Source organism: Schistocerca nitens, chromosome 4 (genome assembly GCF_023898315.1).
Source record: "Schistocerca nitens isolate TAMUIC-IGC-003100 chromosome 4, iqSchNite1.1, whole genome shotgun sequence".
Taxonomy (NCBI): domain Eukaryota; kingdom Metazoa; phylum Arthropoda; class Insecta; order Orthoptera; family Acrididae; genus Schistocerca; species Schistocerca nitens.
In genome coordinates, this window is record NC_064617.1 from 81,599,731 (window position 1) to 81,612,326 (window position 12,596).

At 39.1% G+C, this 12,596-nt stretch overlaps 1 protein-coding gene across 1 annotated transcript in view; it reads left to right on the forward strand.

The window, feature by feature from the left end:
* LOC126251892 (WW domain-binding protein 11) overlaps positions 1 to 8,218 on the forward strand; it is a 102,669-nt gene extending 94,451 nt beyond the window's left edge. The window contains exons 8-9 of the mRNA XM_049952603.1: positions 3,169 to 3,266; positions 7,845 to 8,218. Of these exons, the coding sequence (XP_049808560.1) occupies positions 3,169 to 3,266; positions 7,845 to 7,951 (205 nt within the window). The 3' untranslated portion in view covers positions 7,952 to 8,218. The remainder of the gene's footprint in view (positions 1 to 3,168; positions 3,267 to 7,844) is intronic.
* The last annotated feature ends 4,378 nt before the right edge of the window (positions 8,219 to 12,596 follow it).

A 12,596-nucleotide genomic window follows, 5' to 3' on the forward strand; every position in this document is an offset into this window, starting at 1 on the left:
TGTCCACAATGTTGGCATATATGGGCATATGTTACCTCTGTATTTGGTGCACCCACCTCAACTTCATGATTCCTGAATCCCATGCCACACTAAGCTGTTGGTCACTGTCTCTATTAATTGTGTTGTTTGGGATTTTTATTTCAGTGGTTTCTTTCATTACACTGCCTGAACCACAGCAGGAATGTCGTCAGACTAGATCTGGTGGCTGTTCGCTAGAGTATATGCTCAGCTATAGTAGATTTTTTGGGATAGTGTAGACAACCTTCGCAATATTTCCCTTAAGCTGTTCCACAGTGCACTTGTTTACCCGACATAAGATTGTCTTCAGTCATGGGTAAACCTCACAGTGTACTGACACCTGACACACTATTCTTCATCTCAGTAGTTGGAACATTTTTGGCAGAGGCCTAAAGATCAATGATATTACTTGATTTATTTGGTGATCATTATTTCTGGTAACCCACAATAAGTTTAGTCACAAATGAGTCAAATACGGAAATTTGAAGATTCTGGAATAGTTTAGTCCCCAGTACCTGATCTCTGAAATAGAAACAAGTGTCCCAATACTTGTATCCAAACTAAAATTCAAACTGCAATGTTCAGTACTTTGAACTATAGTATATAGGAAGTTGTTCTTCCAAATAATTCAAACCAAGACCTAGGGTATAAAAGATTGCAATTTAAAGCATGGATGTCCAGAACAAAAGAGATAATACAATTAAGTTTACTGAACCACAATCAATCTGTTTAGATGCAGGTTCAATACCTCTCCGCTCGTACATCCTTGATTTCTTTATCTACGGATGCATGCTTAGCAAGAGACTGGATAAACTCAAGGTTGCACCCTCATAATTATTGATCATTAGTAATCTTTTCTCGGGCATATCTTGAAATCCATAAGCCAGTTCGTATAGGTTAACTTTTCCTTGTAGCACAAGGAGGCATTCATCTCTGTTTTGAGTAATACTATTCACAGTGGTTTTCTCGAATATGATATTTTGTGAGCCAAGAGAATGTTGAGACCTAATACTTATACTTTGAGTTTAGGTTTTTTTCTAATACAATGTCAGTACTTCCTTTAATTGGCAAGGACAAAGTTAGGTGGTACATATCAAATAGGTGCTGGTTTATCAGAGCTGTACCAAACCAGGTGGTCTCGTTTGTGTGGGTGAAGGACCATACGGGGATTGGGGAGAAGTAAAAAGCCACACGAAGTACCAAAGTTGAGTGCCCTCCCTGACACAAACTTCACATAGGTGATCTTGTTGTTGTTGTGATCTTCAGTCCAGAGACTGGTTTGATGCAGCTCTCCATGCTACTCTATCCTGTGCAAGCTTCATCATCTCCCAGTAACTACTGCAACCTACATCCTCCTAAATCTGTTTAGTGTATTCATCTCTTGATCTCCCTCTACGATTTTTACCCTCCACGCTGCCTTCCAATACTAAATTGGTGATCCCTCGAGGCCTCAGAATATGCCCTACCAACCGATCCCTTCTTCTAGTCAAGTTGTGCCACAAATTTCTCCTCTCCAGTTCTGTTCATTACCTCCTCATTAGTTATGTGATCTACCCATCTAATCTTCAGCATTCTTCCGTAGCACCACATTTCAAAAGCTTCTATTCTCTTCTTGTCTAAACTATTTATCGTCCACGTTTCACTTCCATACATGGCTACACTCCATACAGATACTTTCAGAAACGACTTCCTGACACTTGAATCTATACTCGATGTTAACAAATTTCTCTTCTTCAGAAACACTTTATAGATCTTATAATTATACTTTTCTCTCAGACATTTACGTCTCTTCTTTATCTACGACGATGATTGAAGCAGGAGGCACGAGCTAAGATTTGTGCTGTGGCCGGGACTCGAACCCTGGTCTTCTTGCTAGGCAGAAATTCTAACCATTACACCACCACAGCACTGTGGTTAACATCCAAGTTGAGTGCCCTCCAAACTAAAGTTCATATCTTCTGCTTATTTTCCCTTACATTGTCACTACTGTCAGGGCTTTATCGTAGATAAAGAAGAGACTTCAGTGCCTCAGGGAAAAGTATATTACGCGCTTACGTTACTCCAAAACAAATAAGAACCCAGCGTACCCTAAGTTCAGAACAGCACTGATGCATTACGATAGACATTCAGTGACATCAACTATCTGATGCAGTACACGTCATCCTTTGTGCCCAAGTAACTCTAGAGACCTTTATCTTTTCCTCAGCAGATTTCGATGCTTTACACATCTGAATTGAAATCATCGTAGGACAAAAATGGTATGTTTCCGGACACGGGTTCCTATTCACAATATTACATAACCTCCCTCTGTAAGTCCTAGAAGTTTGTAACGGGAATTCCCGGACCGAGGTATTTGCAAGAGTCTACTGATTTTAACTGGGAATCATTTTCACTCTGACTCTCTCTCTCTCTCTCCCTCCCTCCCTTCCTTACTCTGTCCTTACTTGATTAAGGGCATGACAATGACATGAGAGAGTGATGCATTCCCACAGATCTCACTGTTGTGGTTGGAGGCTGTCATAGGGACTGCAAGACTTGTGAGAATCATTGCCAGCTTGAAAAATTCAACAATAGCTGCTACTGACATCATCTTTATAGGCTCCACCTCATACACTTGCCATATTGCGACTGTGGGGAGCTCCAGAACTTAAATCACGTTCTTCGACTGCCCTTAGGTTGAAAGGAAATCTGTCTGGCTAATTACACTACTAGTCCACATGCATCAGACTCTTCCTTCTCATGTGTTAATCCTCATTTACACAGAATTTAGCTTTTATAAATTATTAGTGACATTCAGAATTTGATCTAAAAGTGGGAATTAAATGGTCACTGTTAAGTTTAGATTTGTGTGTGTGTGTCTCTCTCTGCGTGTGTGTGTGTGTGGGGGGGGGGGGGGGGGTGAACAGTCATTCCCATAACGGAATCTATCACTAATCATGAAATAAGTTGTTTGATATTAGTAGTGCACCTGCAAATGATAAAGACATACACATATGACGAGAAACAGCTTGTGTAATATCTTTTACTATCAACATGTACAAATTTCTGTGTCCTTTTCTGTAAGTGCATTAATGATTTGCTGTCAATTTCTTTCCTTATGACAATGATCTTCTTTGTACTGTTAAAGAAAACTGTGTTTCCTTCTTTTAGGAACTTGAGCGCTGATGTAACCAGATTCTTACCGACAGCTCTTAGAGTTAAACGTGAAGACAAAAAGAAGAAAGAAGTCAAGGGATCAGTTGTGTCAGGTTTGTTATACTTAATTTATTGACTCAAATATCATAGTCAACAGGCCTTACTTTAATAATCCAGTGGCTTACTTTAGTTAAGTAAACACTTGTTCAAAAGCAGATAATCTCAACATTTTCCATTATGAAATTTTCTTGACCTGCCAAAGAAAGTATGCTGTAAATAACATTTTTACATGCACAACAAAAATATGAGTATGTTAAATTAGTTTTGTAAGAAATGTATTGTCCAATACTGGGGGCTACAAGGTCCATTCTAATTTAGACAACTCAGTATTGTAAAATCCAAACAAAGTGTTAGTGTAATCTTCGGAAATACGCTGTTCCTCACGTTCACCCAGTGTCAAGAGAAAATGCTGATTTGTTTCACAATTTTTTTTTTCCAATGGATTTTTATGTGCCCATTTGATGGAACTGTCCGAAATTAGTGTAATGTGAAATTTAGTTAAACAATATGTTAATTAACAGGGACAGCAAAACAGAAAGAATAAACAGTACTCTGCCAGTGTGACTCGGACAATATGGAGGTTGCAGGTGCACCATGAGATTGGACGTGTTGAGCAAGGCAGATTTGACAAACAAAAGTTCCCTGGTGTAATAAGTTGTGGAGGCCATATTATTAAATCAAGTATCATAGTTTACTTTGGGACTATTCTTCAAAGTTGCACATAAAATTCCACTTTGAAAAACATTTTATTTCTAACAAGAAATAAACTAATGTTTTCTGTGGACACCAGGTCTGTGTGAATTTGGTTGAAACTAACAACCCTTGACTAACAGAAGCATTGACTCAACCTGTCTTACTGTACTTAAGAATATATATGCCAATGTTTCAAGCTTCCATTAGACTTCATCGGGATAGTGGTAAATTTAGTAGAATTGAAAGGAGGTGTGTAAAGCTTGCGACTTGTGCATGGAAAAGGTTAAAGGAGGCCATTGTTGAGCAGCAATATCAACTGGGGGGTGGTGGTGGTGGTAGAGTAGTAGTGGTGGTGGTGGTGGTGGTGGTGGTGATAATAATGACGTCTTATGTCTTATTGCCTCCCCCCATGAACCATGGACCTTGCCGTTGGTGGGGAGGCTTGCGTGCCTCAGCAATACAGATAGCCGTACCATAGGTGCAACCACAATGGAGGGGTGTCTGTTGAGAGGCCAGACAAACGTGTGGTTCCTGAAGAGGGGCAACAGTCTGGATGACTGACTGATCTGGCCTTGTAACACTAACCAAAACGGCCTTGCTGTGCTGGTACTGCGAACGGCTGAAAGCACAGGGAAACTACAGTTGTAATTTTTCCGGAGGTAAAATAGTCCCCCCTTCGGATTTCCGGGCAGGGACTACTCAGGAGGACATCGTTATCAGGAGAAAGAAAACTGGCGTTCTACCAATCCGAGCATGGAATGACAGATCCCTTAATCGGGCAGGTAGTTTAGAAAATTTAAAAAGGGAAATGGATAGGTTAAAGTTAGATATAGTGGGAATTAGTGAAGTTCGGTGGCAGGAGGAACAAGACTTCTGGTCAGGTGAATACAGGATTATAAATACAAAATCAAATAGGGGTAATGCAGGAGTAGGTTTAGTAATGAATAAAAAAAATAGGAATGCAGGTAAGCTACTACAAACAGCATAGTGAACGCATTGTTGTGGCCAAGATAGATATGAAGCCCACACCTACCACAGTAGTACAAGTTTATATGCCAACTAGCTCCGCCGATGACAAAGACATTGATGAAATACAAGATGAGATAAAAGAAATTATTCAGATAGTGAAGGGAGACAAAAATTTAATAGTCATGGGTGACTGGAATTCGATAGTAGGAAAAGGAAGAGAAGGAAATGAAGTAGGTGAATATGGAATGAAGTGAAACAGGAAGACGCCTGGTAAAATTGTGCACAGAGCATAACTTAATCATAGCTAACACTTGGTTCAAGACAGAAGATATATTGAATTTAATTGATAAAAGGAGAAAATATAAAAATGCAGTAAATGAAGCATTCAAAAAGGAATACAAACGTCTCAAAAATGAGATCGACAGGAACTGCAAAATGGCTAAGCAGGGATGGCTAGATGGCAAATGTAAGGATATAGAGGCAAAACTCATTAGGAGTAAGATAGATACTGCCTACAGCAAAATTAAAGAGACCTTTGGAGAAAAGAGAACCACTTGTATGAATATCAAGAGCTCATATGGAAACCTAGTTCTAAGCAAAGGAGGGAAAGCAGAATGGTGGAAGGAGTATATAGAGGGTCTGTGGCAAGGGCGATGTACTTGAGGACAATATTATGGAAATGGCAGAGGTTTTAGATGAAGATGAAATGGGAGATATGATACTGCGTGAAGAGTTTGACAGAACACTGAAAGACCTGAGTCGAAACAAGGCCCCGGGAGTAGACAACATTCCATTAGGACTACTGACAGCCTTGGGAGAGCCAGCCCTGACAAAATGCTACCATCTGGTGAGCAAGGTTTGTGAGACAGGCGAAGTACCCTCAGACTTCAAGGAGAATGTAATAATTCCAATCCCAAAGAAAGCAGGTGTTGACAGATGTGAAAATACCAAACTATCAATTTAATAAGTCACGCTGCAAAATATTAAACGCGAATTCTTTACGGACGAATGGAAAAACGTAGAAGCCGACCTCGGGGAAGATCAGTTTGGATTCCGTAGAAATATTGGAACACGTGAGGCAATACTGACCCTACGACTTATCTTAGAAGATAGATTAAGGAAAGGCAAACCTACGTCTCTAGCATTTGTAGACTTAAAGAAAGCTTTTGACAATGTTGACTGGAATATTCTCTTTCAAATTCTGCAGGTGGCAGGGGTAAAATAAAGGGAGAGAAAGGCTATTTACAATTTGTACAGAAACCAGATGGCAGTTATAAGAGTCGAGGGACATGAAAGGGAAGCAGTGGTTGGGAAGGGCGTGAGACAGGGTTGTAGCCTATCCCCGATATTCGAACTGTATAGTGAGCAAGCAGTAAAGGATACAAAAGAAAAATTCAGAGTAGGTATTAAAATCCATGGAGAAGAAATAAAAACTTTGAGGTTCGCCGATGACATTGTAATTCTGTCAGAGATAGAAAAGGACCTGGAAGAGCAGCTGAAAGGAATGAACAGTGTCTTGAAAGGAGGATATAAGATGAACATCAAAAAAAGCAAAATGAGGATAATAGAATGTAATCTAATTAAGTTGGGTGATGCTGAGGGAATAAGAACAGGAAATGAGACACTTAATGCAGTAAATGAGTTTTGCTATTTGGGGAGCAAAATAACTGATGATGGTCGAAGTAGAGAGGATATAAAATGTAGACTGGCAATGGCAAGGAAAGCGTTTCTGAAGAAGAGAAATTTGTTAATATCGAGTATAGATTTAAATGTCAGGGCTGAAGATTAGATGGGTAGATCACATAACTAATGAGGAGGTACTGAATAGAATTGGCGAGAAGAGAAAATTCTGGCACAACTTGACTAGAAGAAGGGATCAGTTGGTAGGACATGTTCTGAGGCATCAAGGGATCACCAATTTAGTACTGGAGGGCAGCATGGGAATTAGATTAGGAAATGAGACACTTAAAGTAGTAAAGGAGTTTTGCTATTTGGGGAGCAAAATAACTGATGATGGTCGAAGTAGAGAGGATATAAAATGTAGACTGGCAATGGCAAGGAAAGCGTTTCTGAAGAAGAGAAATTTGTTAACATCGAGTATAGATTTAAGTGTCAGGAAGTCATTTCTGAAAGTATTTGTATGGAGTGTAGCCATGTATGGAAGTGAAACATGGACGATAAATAGTTTGGACAAGAAGAGAATAGAAGCTTTCGAAATGTGGTGCTACAGAAGAATGCTGAAGATTAGATGGGTAGATCACATAACTAATGAGGAGGTATTGAATAGGATTGGGGAGAAGAGAAGTTTGTGGCACAACTTGACCAGAAGAAGGGATCGGTTGGTAGGACATGTTTTGAGGCATCAAGGGATCACAAATTTAGCATTGGAGGGCAGCGTGGAGGGTAAAAATCGTAGAGGGAGACCAAGAGACGAATACACTAAGCAGGTTCAGAAGGGTGTAGGTTGCAGTAGGTACTGGGAGATGAAGGAGCTTGCACAGTATAGAGTAGCATGGAGAGCTGGACTGAACAACAACAACAACAACAACGTGTCTTATTGCCACATTAACTATTAAAACCAGTGATAGACACTTTATTGTGTCTTGTGCAAAAACTGCCCTTTAACAGAGTTCGCTTATATGCAAGCAGTGGTTTTGAAGTTTCATCAGTGGCATTGCATCTCAAGTTGTTACAATGTGAATGGCACCACATTTATCACAATTTTTCTCTATTATCTATTGTTACTTTAAGCTCTGTGTGTTATTCTTTAATGTACACATTTGACTGTTTCAACAAATGCTGTTGTGATGCTGCATGCAATGTTCCATTATTGCCAGGAATATCTGTACTTGTCATTCAATAGAAAGGTATATTCCAAATGGAAATACGCTGTTGGTTAACTTCAAGTTATAATGTGTCTAACAATTGTTAACAAACATTTCAATCTGGGCTTCCTTTTTCTTTTCCAGAACCAAGGGCAGAAGCTATAGTTCCGAAACCAAATCCGGCAACGGGCCAGCAGACAAAAGATGATGCCTACATGCAGTTCATGCGTGAGATGGAAGGCCTTCTGTGAATGTGTGTGTTTATTGTTTGATAGTTATAAAACAAACACTTGGTGAATGCAATTGCTTGAATGTGGGAGAGCATTTAAGTAGGCGTTAATGTCATAAACTAATAGACTGTCAAACATGTACAAGTTTGTTTTTGTCACTATCTACCAGCAAACTGATGCAAGTAATGAAGTTGCAATAGACACTATGTACAGTATCACTGTCACTACAGCTCATGTTTGTGGAAACTGATGTTAAACCAAAAAATATTAAACTAATTGTGTTTCATACCTGTTAATATTTGTTGGAATTTCAAAATAACTTCAGACAGACAGAGGCGAAAGAATTTGGTACAGAAATGAACCTTCACATTAGTCAAAAACTTTTGAGAAATCACTTTGAGTTTTGAGACTGTGAGCACACTTCACTTTGCAGTCTTTATAATTAATAATCATAATTATTTTATCAAAGGGTTCCTTGTGCTTGGAGCCCATCCATCATATTGTACATCATCATAAATCATACTGAAGTTTCTTGAAAACAAAACTATATGTTACAATACTCGAATTGTTGTAGTAGTGATTGTATGCAATTCCTTAAGCCTTACATCAGTTTACCAACTGCTGGGCTTGCGGGAAAAAAAATTATAATATATTTTAAAAGTCTCTGATAGGTCCTGCTCACCTTATTAAATTAAAAGTAGACAGCTTATTAAATTGACAATATATGTATACGAGCTTATTTCTCTGTATGTGAAAAAAGCAGTGGAGGAAAGGCAGTAAGTTTCACAGCAGGAATAAAAGTATACAACATAGTCCTTCTGGCTAAAACACACGTTTAATGAACGGTCAAACAAAGAGGTCCTGAAGTTTAGTTAACAGTGTACAAAACATTGGTGAAAAATTGAGAAGAAAAGTACCAATAATAAGAGAATTGAAAGAATTGGAAAATCCAGTATAGTTGCTACTCGCCATATAGCGGAGAGGATGAGTTGCAGAAATGCACAACAAAAAGACTGTTACACAATTAGCTTTCGGCCAACAAAGCCTTTGTCAAAATTAGACAACATACACACACTCAAGCAAATGCAACTCTCACACACAAGACTGGCTCCAGCTGCCAGACTGTGGTCATGTGTGTGAGAGTTGAGTTTGCGTGAGTGTCTGTGTTGTCCAATTTTGACAAAGGCCTTGACAAATTGTGTGACAGTTTTCTTGTCGTGCCTTTCTGCGACTCAGCATCTCCACTAGTGAATTGAAACAGAGAACTTGCTATCTTTGAGGGTGGTTTTTCCATATTTCTCAGTCACTAAACGTGATGGTGACTTTTCCAACATAAATAGGAAAATGTAATGAAAGTAATACCCTGACCAGCATAACACACATGGTTCACAGTAGCAGACTTGTAACCATATAATCAAAAATCAGTTAAGCTGAGAAATGAACTGTAAAATGTTTTAAAGTTCTAAAGGAACTGATACCAAGTATATTCTCAGCTAAAAATTAAGGCAGGACTTTTGCATTCTTGGAGATGAACTGTTACTTCCTATACACCCACCCCACATATAATTTGCAGTGTTTTTATACATGCCAGCCCCCCCCCCCTGTTCCTATTTGTTTATTCACTTGTATTTCTCCCATGTGACAATCATTTTGGATTTTTCATGTGCCTATCCCTGTTATTAATTTGTGCTTGTGACATGTAATTTTACACTTCAGAACATTTATACAGTGCCATGTTATTTACCACTAAATTTGTGGCTAACACAAAGTTGATGCTTAAAATTTTTTATTATGCCATATCCATCATGTAGGAGCATTTCAGGATACGATTGAGCAACTTCGTAAAAATGTCACCAGTCAATATTTCAGTTAATTTGATAATGATTATGTGACTTTGTTCCTCTAATATAAAGATCATTTGTTGTTAGTGGCAGATTTCTGCAAATCATGTGATGATCTAATCTGTGCCTGGTATTGTGGTTATGAATTTATTTCACATCATCTACTAATATAATGGTTTGAAATATATGTGTTAAGTGTTTCTTTACTACAGACATTAAAATTTCAGTAATCATCCCAATTCTGATTTCTCTTCCTCGTGATCCAGTTTTATTCACACTAAGTCTTCCTATTATTTCTGGAATTCAGATGACACAGTTCTTACAAATGTAATGACCTCCTCCTCTCTGATGCTTCTCCTTCATGCTTGTCTCCCTCATATTCATAAACATTTGAGCCCTCTCAGCCTGGGTGAGAGTGACTTGCCTCTCTTTTCCTCTCTAAGGAAGGAATTACATAATAGCTTTTACTACTTTTAAATGTTTCTGTTGGCAGTACTGAAATTTCGCCTCCAGAAGGCAAGCACAGGCCAGCCGTTCTGGTTCCTACTAATTTTAGTTTTCTCAACAAAAATCTGTACCTTATAAAGCAGAGTCAAACTACACAAACATTTGTGCCTCAGTGGAAGGCTAATATTCTTAATAAATTGGTTGGTTTTTTATTGCAGACATGATCAACTTGTTTCCCTCATAGCCTGTAATTTATGTATACACCATAACTTACAAATGGAACTGCTTCTTACAAGAATATCCTGATATGTTGTCAACTTTAAACCATGTGTACCAAATGAACAATCTTCTGTGAATATTATCTGTACAATAACCTGTTTGGTATGTGCATTTTTGGGTATATACATAGATGGAAGGCTGACATGGAAACAGTGGTCTGGTGTGAAATCATTCAAAGGATAAAGCAGGTGAGAAAAGTTCTCCAGAGAATTACAGTAAACTTACAGAATGCTGTGCGTCTAGTTCAGAGGTTCCCAAACTTCTGGGCGCGCCCCCCTGGGGGAGCGTGATGATGTTGCAAGGGGGGCGCGGGTGGAGTTAGCGGTATAAACCTAATATTTCTTTTTAATATCAATATTTTAATAAAAATGAATGTGCAAGTATTAATGATAGATTCTGGTGCTAAATGCAATCGTTTGGCCTCCCACTTCCCGCAATCCTATCCCAATAACCTATCCTAGAACATACAGCTTTTGAAGATCACGTTTAGAATGTCACGTTTATAATGTCGCACACAGAAACTCTCAAAATTACGAAGGTGATATGCATTAATTCTAATATATCAGATTTGTAAACAACTTACTTCTGATAATTGGAAAACAGAAAAGTCAGGTATTAACTATTCCGTACATTTGTACACATGAACTGAACGTAATCGTGCTGTAACGTTTAGCCGTAGCAGACTATGTCCATAAGAGTAATAATCACTTATACTGCGTAACTGCAAAAATGCCGTTTTATTACCCTGTCAACCCGCGGATGCCGATGTGATACGATTACAGTGACTTTAACAGACTGTATACGCTTCAAATGAACTGGCGAGTTCGTAATTTGGATGCCAGGGTTATGCCCTCTGTTACCAGAAAAATGTGCACGACGTGAATGCGGAACTAGTACAAATGTTTATTCTAAGCAGAGTACTTCTCGCCGTTCTGGAAACATTGTCATGAGTGCTAACAATGAAACATAACCCAGCTAGGTAGACAATGAAGTCCATTAGTGAGGCTAATTCCCCCCCCCCCCACACCCCCGCCCCCCCTCCGATCGGTCAGTACTACAGCTCTTTCATTCGGATTACTTATCTGACAAAACAGTTAATTTTCTTCTGCATTTTTGAAATACGGCATAATTTCGTTCTTTTCTGCGACAATGGCTTCTTTTGGTACGAGTACAGAGATAACTGCTTGGCACTGTGCACAGTTTCCAGCGATGTGTGAGGTGTATCCATGACCTTACTTAATTACTGTGAAATTTGACAACCAATTAATTGACGTTATCTCAAAACCTATAACATTTCGTTTATAAGTAACGAAAGATAGGGGCACGAAAACGATTTTCGCATAAAACCCCAGGCTGCACTGCTCAGAACAGCACCGCAGAACAGGTAGCAAATTCTTAGGGTGCCTGTGGGCTGTTTCTGCCCTAATCTGGGAAAAGCCCATTTGTCCCAGCAAGAGCCCTGCTCAGTCACCAGGTCGCAGACAGACAGTGCACTGAAAATCTGCGCTGCAGCTGGGCTTCCCCGTTCTTCGCCCCACTCCTCACAGGCAGCCATCTGAGGTGGTGACAGATGACAGTAGCTTTCCTTTATTTCAGTTGGTTGCTTGCAGTTGTTGACACATCTGATGTATTGGATTTTGCTGAAATCGCGTTGAATCTTTCACAGTTGTGCCTCAGTAAAATCAGTGTTAGTGCGAAATTATACTGTTAACTTCTTGTTTTCTTTTTACTTCACCATGAGTGTCATGAAAAAACATAAATATAATGATGATTATATCAAATACGGTTTTGCTTCTATACAAAAAAATGGTGTTGACCAGCCGCAATGTGTTATTTGCTATGAGGTATTGAGCAATGATTCCATGAGACCTTCTCGTCTGGAACACCATTTGTGGGCAAAGCATGGTGCATCGAAAGAGAAGCCGTAGGAATTTTTTGCTGCAAAAAGTGATAATTTGAAATGGATGAAGTTGGACATTGCTGGATCCTTCGCTCAGACATCAGAAAAGGTACCGGAAGCCTCGTATGAGTTATCGCTACTTATTTCAAGGACCAAGAAAAGTCATATTATCGGAGAGACACTACTCAAACCCTGCTGA